At 33.0% G+C, this 13601-nt stretch overlaps 1 protein-coding gene across 5 annotated transcripts; it reads right to left on the reverse strand.

The window, feature by feature from the left end:
* Positions 1–146: 146 nt before the first annotated feature.
* On the reverse strand, positions 147–11473 carry LOC128181854 (shootin-1-like). 5 transcript variants are annotated; one of them, XM_052850395.1, is made up of 19 exons: positions 11358–11473; positions 10483–10535; positions 9860–9920; positions 9344–9438; positions 8904–9066; positions 7546–7643; positions 6925–7006; positions 6314–6408; positions 5420–5566; positions 4780–4921; positions 4588–4681; positions 4390–4433; positions 4055–4167; positions 3790–3804; positions 2804–2854; positions 1408–1464; positions 1027–1249; positions 598–703; positions 147–368 (listed from the first exon to the last, which is right to left on the reverse strand). In XM_052850395.1, the coding sequence occupies exons 1-18, from the start codon at positions 11425–11427 to the stop codon at positions 603–605; spliced, it is 1704 nt and encodes a 567-aa protein (XP_052706355.1). In that variant the 5' UTR covers positions 11428–11473; the 3' UTR covers positions 147–368; positions 598–602. The 5 variants fall into 5 exon arrangements, with proteins under 5 accessions (XP_052706355.1, XP_052706356.1, XP_052706357.1 ...); XM_052850396.1 differs by having other exon boundaries at positions 571–703; XM_052850397.1 differs by lacking the exon at positions 3790–3804.
* Between the last annotated feature and the right edge of the window lie 2128 nt (positions 11474–13601).

A 13601-nucleotide genomic window follows, 5' to 3' on the forward strand; every position in this document is an offset into this window, starting at 1 on the left:
CTCCCATCATCAGTGCCAAGGGTATAGCATAAACTTCAACCAACTTCATCTTGGTGTGCTAACAAATGAATAATATAAAATTAATGTATACTGAAGATTGTTCTTTCACAATAAAAATAATATTTATGAAACCAAAAAGTCAGACAACAGAGAAACTTTCTTTTATTGCACATTATGTATTGGAATCATGATCATGCAAGAAATTTTGAATTATAATCACAGTGACAGACAAACATTTTATTATTAATCTATTGCGAATGTTCAGTTATTTTAAGAATTAGTTTGAGTCATGGGAGCCTCCTATTGATCATGGAAGCCTCGGAAATTGTCTTGGAAGACATGGAAAAGAAACAATGGAAGAGCTCATCCTGTAAAGATAATAACAATATCATTAGCTGTGCCATATACTGTATGTATATACATGTATAAATGCAACAAAACATTTAAAATTAACAAATATGTAATGTACAATGGACTTTGAAAATAAATATTTATGTATGCTGTTTTGGGGGGATGAGCTCAAAGGAAAATATTTATTTTCAACATGTCAAAATGTTAAATAACCTTGACCTGAATTAACGATGACATCCTCCTCACCTGACTTAATTGTTTTCCTCATCCATGGGATTTAGAAGCTGCTTTAAGCGACCTCCTTTCAGCTTGAAACTGGGTGTCAAAAATTCTGGCTGCTCCTCCTTTTTTTCTGAGAATCATGTCAAAAATTCATAGAATACGTGTATAATGTATTATGTATACAATGTACTGGTAATAGATCACAATTTATATATGTGCGTTTATTCCCCTTCTATTTATATATGAATACACTATATACTAAATTTACATATTCTCAATTAACTATGAAGACAGTTGTTAAATGCAAGCCTAGATATGGAGTAAATTTGACATCCATTTATTCTGCACATATATTCACACAAAACCTGCTAAAGTAAACACTGAAGATTGAAGGACAGTCTGGTTTTCCTTTGAGTCTTTTAGATTTTTGTTCTTGTATTATTCATGTATTACCTGGAACTGAGGCGTCAACCGAGTCTGATCTCTTTTTGAGTGTGAATGCGAAAGCAGGCTCCAAGGGGGTGTCTGCAGTCGATTCCTCCCGCGCTTCACTGCCCACCATTCTCTTTTTGAGTGTGAATGCGAAAGCAGGCTCTGAGTCTGCAGATTTCTCTTGTGCTTCACCACCAGCCATACTTGTCATGTCAGCCTCACTCTGGGTTCGCTTCATTTTTTTCTGTAAATCAATGCAATCACAGACAGGTTACTACTACTATCAGTTACTAGCTGTTATTTGTATTATATTTACATGTATGTACATTTTTAAAAAAAATGTTCATCAAAATATGCTGAATCATTCAAAAGAAGCCAGTACTTAGTACATGGTTCACTTACCAAGATGTTATTTAACTCCTTCATAGCACCTGTCTCTGATTCCACAGTTTCTGAAGGCTGTAGCATTAAAAATACAAAATTTGAGTTGATCCAATCATATTAATTGTTTGATACAATGTTACACAATATCAAACATGCATGTTATAAGAATTAGATGACACTTTCCTACATTGACCTAGTTTTCTCAAAAAGGTGGGGGTTGGGGGTGGGGATGATGTGGGGTTATTGACATTGATTTCCTTTTAACAAACTAGACAAGAGAAAAGCTGTCAATTTGACAGAAAACCGGGTTTTCTTTTGTGTTACCAGTATCCATAATCCATTTGTCAACCCTTAATTGATAAACACAACCCATCCAGAGAAATGGAGTACCCTAAATGCAATATTCTGTATGAAAATAACTAAGTTCAACTTCCAGGTGGCATTTTTTTTTCATATATTATCAAAAATCAAAATCCAAGTAATATGCACACCTCTGATATATGTACAATTGATGTGCAAAACAAAAACTTCTTATCTTGAAAACTGTAGGAGGAGTTACATGTATCTGTACCTTAGGGGTACCCTATATGCAATATTTCGCCAAAAAATGACTACGTTCAAAAGCTGGTATTTTTTTCATAAATTATCAGAAATTCAAATCCTAGCAATATGCACACCTCTGATATTTGTACAATTGATCTGCAAAACAACAACTTCTTATCTTGAAAACTGTAGGAAGAGTTATCCTTCCAAAAAGGGTACCCTTTTGATGGCTGCCCGCCCACCCGCCATTTTTACCATTTCAATAACCAGATTTTTCCTTCAGAAAACCCGGTTAAAAATTTTTCTCTTAAGAAAGCTCTCAACCAAATTTGGTGGAAATTGGCTCAATGGATTGACTTAAGAAGCTGATAATCTAATTTAGTTAAAATCAGAAAGTTATAAGATCATTAACATAGACAGGTACAGAAAGCTCTCTTGGACCTTTATATGAGATATACTAAAGAGAAAAAGGTGACAAAGTACTTTGTGCAGCTTCTATTAATTTTCCAAAAGAACAAATTTCAAAAAGAGCCATGCACATATTATATATGGAAAATGAATTTTACAGATCTCTTGAATCTAATATAATTTGTTATATTTTCAAAAGGCATAATGCATGTATTTTAAGCAAATCAAAACAAGCTATAAATAAAGACACTGTCTTAAAGTGCCTCACGATTAATGAAGATTACGTGTAAACATCAATTAAAATAAAGAGAAGTACATGCAAACAAGTTTTCAACAAATAAAACCAGGAAATTTCTCAAGTTTTTTAACAAGCTATTTCTTTACTAAAGCTTTTTTATTAAAGCTTCCATGCCACAGCATAACCTTTGCCATGCGGACAGAAAGACAACAGCATAATACATACTACGACCTCTTCATTCACAGACCCCATGCCTCCAGAGCTAGTGTTAGACCCCTATGTATAGATATGCAAATCTATTTGTCTTATTAATTGTACATGTATATGGTTACCAGTCTGTGTTTGATATCCTCCAAATACTAAACAAATAATACAACCCCACCAAAATGTCTACCTGTACCGGTATACAACCCCACCAAAATGTCTATTTATCATAAGTTTATAGCCCTTGATCCCCACAGATTTGTGCAAATTTGTTTATCCAGTACATGTATGGGTGGTGGGAATATATACCTACATTTATCATTAAGTATGATCAGATGCCAAGTTTCTTGCCCGAAATTGAGACAAATTATGTACATGAAATTTGATAAAAGTATGAGTAAACTTGAACCTATGACAATTTTTGTTTTACTCAATCATTAATAAATCATTGGGAGAAATTAAAATATTCTAAGTTATCATCCTAGGCTACCACTTGCATTTGTTTTAAAACTGATATTAGGTGACATATAATTATTCATGTACAGTACATACATTCTTAAGACTCAACAGCAATTCCTTTCATTTACTGTGACATCCTTGTAAGGGAAGCTGGTAGGTCAACTACTGGTCCAAATTATCATATTTTACCATACTGAAATTATTCCACTACAGGTCCTCACAACTGACATCTTGTCAAAGTGAAATAACCTAAAGTTTGTTAGAGTATTGATTTTTAAAATTCTACATTATTCACATTGAAGTATTTTGTAATTGGAGGTGAATACAATGTACCAGTCGGTATTCTGACCATGGTATTTAGATGAATTCCAACAACCCCTACAGCCAGATTAACCATTTAACAGTCAGCATTTTGCAGGTTGACACTAGCAAAATGAATGTTTATTTCTCTCAAACCATATCAATGGTACATGAGGTAAAAAAAACAAAAATATCTACAAATGTGCAAATGCAGACAGTTGTCAAAAGGAGCAATGTAATCAACATACCACTCTATAATTTCCCTATAATTATATAAACATGTATGGTTACTGAAAGATAAATACTTATTAATAAGAAGATTAAGATATCTGGAGAACACAAGCAGGTTAAGAGACAGCTTTTACTACAGTAATCTTATGTACAGACTATTGATAATATCCACTATAAATTCTTATATAAAATTACACAAATTTAATTATCTCTAAACCATCCAGATTTTTGAAGTTTCTTAGTTTTAAATTAATAAAGTGAAATTAAGGGGTTCATATTTACCCTTCGTCGCGGTGGTGCCCTTGCACCTGGGGTCAAGGGCTTTCCGCTGTTGATGCGTTCCATCATTTCACTCATCGCTTTTGAAAAGGTGTCATTCTGAGGCACATTTTGTACTGAATAAAAACGTGAAAAAATCTTAAGAATATTGAACCATCTTTGAACATACAAAATTCCAACTACCGCTACAATACAAAGGAAATCAATACATGTACAATTACAATGTATCTTATTATACATATACCGGTACATGTATCTGGTACTCTGTATCAATAAATTACCAATTATTGGTCAAACTAAAGATTAATTCAGTTGTTTTTTTACAGTAAAGCAGTTACCTCCAGTAGGTTTTTTCTTTTCTCTCTTAAATTTGGATAAAAATCTGAAAATTCAAATTCACTTGATTAATTAATACGAAAAGTTTTTCATTATCCCAAAATAGAAAAAAAGAATAGACCAGGCAAGTACATCTTTCAAAATAAAAAGATTCCATACATTCAGATGGGTATAACATAAATCTGAGAATTGAACCCTACCCTTTTGACTTTGTGGTCAAAGACGGGGGTGGGGGAGGAGGGGGTGGGGGTGGGGGCCGTGTTGCTTCTTCAAATCGAGCTTCCAAAGCTATGTCTGTGAAAAAAAAAATTGTAATTTACATGAAATACCTTTTTTATGTTCATATAAAAAAAATAATTGTTCAGTGATATTTTTATCAAAATGTATCCTACATCTATCCTGGAGTTTGTTATACTGGTCCTCGAACTGTTTAACCTTGGCTTCCAGGTGTCTGATTTCATCCACGTAAGCAGAATTGTCTAGTTCCTCGAACATTTTATCCTCATTTTCAGCAGCCTTCTTCAGCTCTTTGATCTAAATAAAATAAACCAGTTAGCCTACGTCTCCTAAAAATGTTCAATTCTAAGTAATGCTCATTGCAAGTACTGGAACAGGTACCAAATTGGATAACAATATGAAATACAAATTAATGCAAGTTGGTACATAGAGATCAATCATAACATATTCTTCTGTATAATTACATGTATCAGTATTAATTAGAAACTAATGTATTTTCTAATATATTGAAAATAAGCTACTGTGGATTCATCATTCCTTCTTAAACACCTGTTCTGTGAATTTACGAAACCCATCTATTATCAAAGGGGTAGAGTGCAAAATGTTTATCAAAGAAAAAAATGTGAATATTAGGAACACTGTCCAAGAATATATGTTGTTTTTTTTTTGAAATTGTTAATTTTACTTTATCCATCAAAAATGCCATCAAATATTTAATGACACTAAGGTATAGAGCCTCCTTGGCTCCATTGTTGACCATGACGAAAAAATCACAGTACCATAAGACAACTGTACCTCCTGTTCGTATTTCTGTTTCTGGGTCTCTAGCTCCTGAGTGAGCTGTTCCACTTCGTGGAGGGCCAGCATCAGTTTGGGGTCAGAGGCCGCCTCCGTCAGTAAGATCATGCTCTGCTTCTTCATGGCCTCGTTTTGAATCCGAATCTGTGACAAAATGAAATCAAAAATAGAAAAGCTTCAATCTAAACCCAAAGTGAAGAACTTACTGCAACACAGTTTGAAAGGTTTTATCCTGTATTAAAGTTATCGGTATTAAGGTAACTGCAACCGGCTGAGAGTAAGGACCATGACAGAGTAACCAATAGCTATAGGTTACAAAGAGGGGAAAAATAATATGGAATTGATATCTGGTCAATAGGTCACATGCAATTAGGTATTTATCTGGTCAATAGATCACATGCTATTAGGTATACTAAAATTGCATTATCTATTGATATCTGGTCAGTACGTCACATGCAATTAGGTATACATGTAATAAATTTGTATTGATATCTGGTCCGTAGGTCATATGGTGGGGTATTCAATCTATTACATGTAATGAAGAATTGACACTTGGCTAGTTGATCACATGATGGGGGTATGAACAATAGTAGGCAATATAACTCTACAACAATCAATAACAAAATTTTTATCTTAGTGTAGTAGGAAAGGAGGAATGAGCAAATAAATACTGTTATACAACAAAAAATAAATGGATGCACTGGGAATCAAATCCGGGACCCCTGCAACCCTATAATCAGGAGCTCTACCAGTGAGCTACCTAGGCTGATATCCATGGTCCAAATAGCCCTAACTAACAAATTAGGAATGGAAATCATAGCAAATTATCAACAATCATCGAGAGGCCATGGTCAGTGTATGTATAGTTATAATAAATGTACATGTATATACCTCTGTAGCAAACTGCTCCGCTCCACTACGACACTGCTTCTCCAACTCATACTTCTGCTGCAATGCTTCATACTCTCGTACTGCTTCCTCAGACACTGTCAAACAGAAATCAGTTATCACCAACATTGTACACTCTAGATCTGTTATATAATCACAGTTTAAAAAGTTGATAATAAAATTACTGAAAATTTTCTGGTTTAAATAAATATTGAAAATGGGTTTTTGCCAGTTCATCTTATTTCTTTTTAAAAAATATTGGAAATAATTGTGGAAGAATGCTCACATCTCATCACTGTTTGAATTTCACAGCCAAATAAATTGCAAATAAGAAAAGTACTTAGTCTGAAAACAACTACCAAAGTTCCATTTCAGGGATAACAATCATTTTCTTTTTGATAGCAATGAATATTGAATAAAACTAAAGATCATTCTCAAGAAATTAAGTTTTTTATAAGTTGTTTGCAAATTGAAGATATCAGATTTTCTAAAGGGAAACTACTTCACATCAACAAATTTCATCCGGATAGATCACTTTTATAACATATCTTATAAACATTCACAGAAATATTACTAACTGTTACAGAAAAGAAGACTGGTGTGTTAGCGTATACCTTTAGATAGGTCCTTCATTGCTTCCTTGTACAGGGCTACTACCTTCTCTGCTTCATTCCTGCTCTCCTTCATTTCTTCAAACTAAAAACAGTGAAATAAAATCCAAATAAATTCAGCACAGCAGGCCTTGAGGCAACTTCTTCTTAGCATATTGTAATCTTCCTTAACAAAAGTACCAACCAATTTACATTTTCAAGCATTGTAGAATATATACAACACAATAAATAGAATTTTCTAGGGTGTATCATTTCAAGCTTTAAAAAATTCATTGTCCAAGCATATAAAAAAAAGTTATGAAACAGTATTTTCTAGAAGCATTCAATAACATAAGATCATGCAATCAGCTGCATCAACTGTTGTTCCTGTTTAACTATACAGAGTGTAACCATAGAGAGTGTAACCATAGAGAGTGTAACTATACAGAGTGTAACCATACAGAGTGTAACCCTACAGAGTGTAACCCTACAGAGTGTAACCCTACAGAGTGTAACCATACAGAGTGTAACCCTACAGAGTGTAACCCTACAAAGTGTAACCCTACAGAGTGTAACCCTACAGAGTGTAACCCTACAGAGTGTAACCCTACAGAGTGTAACCGTACAGAATGTTGGCAAATGTACCTTGGTTTTCCATTTACTTGAGTGATCCTTTTCTATCCCCAGATCTTCTCTCAAAGACCCAAGCTCCTGCTGAACTGCAATCAACTCTTCCTCCAACTCTGTTCAAAAACAAAGAAAATCTTTTGAGCATTCTATGTAAATGTAGCTACCAAGTAAAGCTTTTTACAATAGGAAATTTTATTTTTCAAATTGCATTTCGTAACCTTTGTAGTATATATGTGTAAGTGTATATACTTGAAAATGATTTTTTTCTAACTTTGAACATTTGAAGAACTTTTTACATAACCATATACATGCTAATTAATATGAATATATCAAAACAAAATTACAGCAAACATTCTTATAACAAATTCCTGCATACAGCAAAGTCAGCTTCATTCCCTTAATACTGTAGATGTGAAAAACATTACGGTGTTTTTAATTTCACTATGTTCACAGTTAGACAATTTTCCGTGAACATTAAGCCACCGTGAATATTGAGCTGTGCATTCTCCATCTCCATGTTGGCCGCCATTACAGATGCATGTGTCCTTGAGCGGGGCCTAAGTTACAACTTGTTTATCGTAATCATTGTGTATTTAATATTCGTAAAAAATAGCTAGAATGAGTATTACGTTAATTCAATAAAATTAATATCATAATTAAACAACTATTTATAACGGAAGATTCGTTTCATCTTTATCTTTGTGGCCCTTTTGAAGCCATTGTGAAACCGGGTGCTAATTGTCGCTTATTATCTTGGACTAGGGCAAAGACTCCTGTACAACCATGACGTTGTCTGCGATTGGCATTCACATTTAGCAGTTAATTTTAAGATTGATTGATTATAAAAGTCTACTTCTTTTTAACAGATTATATGTGCGTTCCCTCCCCCCTAGTTTTCACGCCCAATTATCAATTGCGCATTATACACCAGTCCTTATTACATTTGACACAAACTTGATTTATTATTCTCATGGCACTTAACGTGAATAAGGCTTTAATTTTACTTTATTCAAAAGAAAATAATGTAAGTTTATACATGATGCAGGTTCATCACTCATCAGATTTTTTACAATCAGGATTTACCTTTCTAGCATAAGAAATCGATTATCTGTGAAATTAAAAACACCGTGTAAGGTACTTACACAGGAAATCGTGAAATATTAGACACGTGGAATTAAAGACGTTTACAGTATTACATTATAAACATACATGTATATAGTAGTACATGTATTATGAATAACTGTTGTATGTAATGAATCAAAACGGCTTGTCCCTGGCACCTGGGTTTGACCATGTTTTATTGTACATGTATTAACATGAACTTATACGACATATCTTTTCAGAGAGACATATATGGCACAAAAAAGACATACTCTGTATTTTCTGAGACTGCTCCTGTCGATACTCCTCCATCGAGTCCTCTTTCTCATCTAGATCAAGGTCAAGGTTCATCTTGGTAATGTCCGGTGGGTTCGGTCCCTGGAGATCCAGCAGCATCTTGGACTGTCGCTTCAGCTCCTTGTTCTGAGTGGTGATCTGTAAAAAAGACAAGATTTCAACTGACTAAATTAACTTGCAGAGAACCGAATTCCAACGGGGCAAAATGGTTTGAGATCTTTGCCAGCACTGGTCGCATCTCAAATTGAGTGTTCAAAAAATTAAAAAATGGGACTTCAAAGAAGAAATTAATAAATATTTCTCTGCAATAACTCTGCAATTGCCATGCAAATTCCCCATTCCTCAATAGCCTTATTGCATTAACTCAATCATCATCATTTATCATGAACTTGCAAATGATTTGGTTTTCACTGACCTTGGTGGCTAGCATTTCTGCCTGAGTCCTGCAGTTAAACTCTATCTCATACTTTAACTTCATTCTCTCATATTCTGATATTGCAGGCTGAATCACTGAAAAAAATAAATACAAAGGATTAATATTTTTTAAGGCAATCAATTACCCATATATATTTATACAAATCTTTTGAAATAGTAAAATTAGAGTGTTTTTGCTATATCTCAGTCAAATGTCAATAAAAAAATTCTTGTTATATATGCATAATGTGCTTTTAATTATCACATAAATTTTATTTTGTGCTTATCAAAATTTCTTGTTTTGAAAATGTAAATTTTTGGGGGTTTTTTGGAAGGAGGAGGAGATTTGGCTTGGCTTGATATTTCGGCTGATGCCTTCACTGAGAAGCAACCAAAGTTAGAGCATGAATTATGAAGAGGAAGGTTCCAAGATTCGGTGAAGACATCAGTCCAAATATCCAGTCTAGCCGAATCTCTATCGAGATTAAGGGAGGGGGAGGGGCAGTGTTATTCTTACATTTCTTCATCTCCTTCAGCTGGCTTTCCCTCAGTTTCAGTTTGTGCACTGTACTGTTGTACTGTAGTAAAATGAGGTAAACATTTTATTACAATTGTGATTTATATAACACAACAAATGATTACCGGTATGTCAAATATATTGTTAAAATTGTCTGGTTTCTGACTTATCAAAATCTTTACAGTGTATTTTTATTAATGTCCATTCCATTAAGATATACTTGTAATTAAGTAACAGAGAGAACATTTTAATTTATTGAATTGAAATTATGTATATCTTCTATGTAGTTTAACTGCCCATGATAAGGTGTAACCTTCAATTTTCAAATGCCAAATATCTGACAAATTCATTTTAAACATAATTAATTGCAGTGCTATCAAAAATTTTCTAAAGTTCCTTCCTTTCACATTTACTAGTATTGTATGGTATATATGAAATATTATATTTTGATTTCAATCATGAAAGTTGTTCACTATCAATTTTCATTTTAACTTCCTTCTTCATTGCCTGGTTGTGAGTATAGCAAGAGCTAGCTTGCCTGGTCTACAAAATGTATATATACTTCAATGCTTCCCTGTATATAATTATTTTATAAACTCTGCCATTATAAGTCTGCTACTTACCACCTTTTCATTCTCAAGAAATTTATACAGCAGCTCATCATAGCGTACAAGAACTGAAAAGAAAAACCAAAATATATATTGTTGATTCATTCATATATCTTATCTTTAATAATACATGTGACATAATTGGTTTATGTAGTTTTGTTACAAACTTAAAGTTTTGCTTTACGTATACACTACAGTACATATATGTCTAAGTTTCCCATAAGATATGTTAAGTTTGTAAAAACTGCATTTATATGCTAAAGGATTTAAAAAGGGATAAGCTTTAAAACATCATTTAAGAAATTGAATTTAATTCAGGTATCAATGATATCATGGAAAATTGGTCAATGAATGGTTAAATTACGAAAGTGTTATATATCTTGGGGATGGAGTGGAAAGGGGGGGGGGGGAGGGTAAATTAATTCCTCTGGAACATATTATTTATACAAAGAGAATTGAGGACTGACATCTCCAGTATGAAGCTTCTTTGACACTATACAATATAATGTTTGATGATTATTGGTGATAAACTAAAAGGCACTTTGAGGTTTATAATTTATCTATCAAAATAATTTAAATACCGGATACATACAATCATATAAGTAGACAAGGAAGTAATACAAAAGGAATATAATTATTCTTTGTAATACCATGAAAAAGAATGAGAGTATTATAGATTAAGTAACTAGTGTTTATTCTTTAAAACAAAACCGTCGATGGTTAGGGAAATTAACATATATATTCAATAATTATGGTGAATGATGATTATTATGATATGAAATGGTTTAGAGTTTAGACATTAATTAGTCGTTACAGCTTGTTGTCTCAAAAATGTGATGACAATGGGTACAAATGAAAAGTCCAAAATAACTTCCATTAACCACTCTTACCTTGGCTGGACAATTCTTTCAACACATCATAACGCTCTTGGAGCATCTTGAACTCTTCGTGGTCCGTCATTCTGCAAGCCTGTCAGTTCAACCAGGAAGTGGCATCTCGATCCCGACTGAAAATGAAAAGTAGAGTCTAGCGCGGGGAGGGGGATATTTATTTTTAAAAAGCAACCAAAATGTAGGTATCATACATTGTAGGTCATACAATGCGGAATTGTAATTAATTGGAATTTACTGGTAAACAAAATTTACAATGTGACAATATCAATAAGTTATTTGTTAAACGTTTTTTAACAACTAATTTTTTGTACTAATAGTGTCTTAAAAATCGTGTTATTTATTTATTTATTTTGGTTTGTAGCTTGTTGTTTTTAGAACAATCGACAAAAATGGGTACTCGGCAATATTGGGTACTCGCACGTTATATGATTTATATGTACAGGTTTATACATTATACATGTAAATATAGAAAACAGTACTTGAAATTATATAGTGATAAATATATATGATTAGTTTCAATTAACCAGTTTGTATAATATGCATGCGCGGATCCACTTGTCTCATACCAGAGGTGGATCCAGCAATTTGGAAAATGGGGGGGGGGTTCCAATTGTTGAAAATCAATACGTGCAACATTCATTATTTGTCAATAAACAAGGCCTTTTGAACGTTTTCCGTGCGTAATTTAATAAGCAGTTATCTCGTCAATATCTTTTTTATATCTATTTTAATATCAGACTGCACTGCAGTTATTGAGCGTATTGGTTTAGGTAAGGAAGATTTACATAATTTCTAGCCTTAAAAAACATGTCTCCAGTAATGAGAACGTGCGTCTATGCTTAATAGAAATAAACACGAAGAAAAAAGTATAATTCAGACTAATTTCGACAAGCTATCATATAATTTTCTTTGAATTTTTCGTATAAAAACCGATTAAAACCTTTCAATCATAATTACTTAATTAAGTTAATTAACTAAAAAATACATTTGAAGGCAGCTTTTAAAAGTAAAACAAATGCGTGTACATGTACTCGTACTTGAGCGTCGTTTTACTCGATGGATTGTCAATTCAAAACTGTATGAATTATTTTCGATTTTTTTTTTTAAGAAATAGAGCAGAAAATACATTTTAAAAGTTACTATAAATCTGTGTTTTTAGCGACACTGCTTCAGATTATGAATTTTTTTTCCACGTGTTTACTCATGGAAGTGAACACTGGATGCTGAAGAGGAGTAATTTTTTCGATAAAAAGATCGTTAGGGTTTCTTAATATAAGAAATACATGTAAACGTTGTACGAAAATCTTAAAATAAGCAGTTTAATTTTAACAGCATTCAATTGAGACAACTACAGTATTTATATTCTAAATTGGAAAAATTGTCTGTGCATTACAAGTTTTCAAAAAAAGTCATATGTCCCAGAGAAAGGGGGGGGGGGGTGTCCGACCCCCGGAAGCCGCCAATGCACACAAGAGGTCTGTTAAAGACCCCTGTATGAAACAAGCGCCTGTGATAAAATTACTGAAAATAGGCCTTGAAACCCCCCTCCCCATTAATTTTTTCTATTGGCTAGATCCGGGCATGAACTCCCCTCTAGATAAGCGCATGTCATGTGTTTCAGCATATAAAGTAGGCAATGGGCAAATCTGAACGATCAACTTCAACAAAAAAGTACAAAACAACAATCATCATGCTATTTTCGTGAAGTTTGACCCAATCAATCAATTTTGATATCCCACCTAAAATTAATTTGTAGATTTTTTTTATGATTATCATCAACTCAATTTTGTTCCAAAATAATCGAATTCTAAAACACACAGCTGAGTGAATTCGCTCATCCATTTGTAAAATTCTCTCTTCTCTGTACATGTACTCGTACTTGAGCGTCGTTTTACTCGATGGATTGTCAATTCAAAACTGTATGAACTATTTTCGATTTTTTTTTAAAGAAATAGAGCAGAAAATACATTTTAAAAGTTATTATAAATCTGTGTTTTTAGCGACATTGCTTCAGTTTATGAATTTTTTTTCCACGTGTTTACTCATGGAAGTGAACACTGGATGTTGAAGAGGAGTAATTTTTTCGATAAAAAGATCGTTAGGGTTTCTTAATATAAGAAATACATGTAAATTACCGTACGTTGTACGAAAATCTTAAAATAAGCAGTTTAATTTTAACAGCATTCAATTGAGACAACTACAGTATTTATATTCTAAATTGGAAAAATTGTCTGTGCATTA

The sequence above is a fragment of the Crassostrea angulata genome, chromosome 4 (assembly GCF_025612915.1).
Source record: "Crassostrea angulata isolate pt1a10 chromosome 4, ASM2561291v2, whole genome shotgun sequence".
Lineage (NCBI taxonomy): Eukaryota > Metazoa > Mollusca > Bivalvia > Ostreida > Ostreidae > Magallana > Magallana angulata.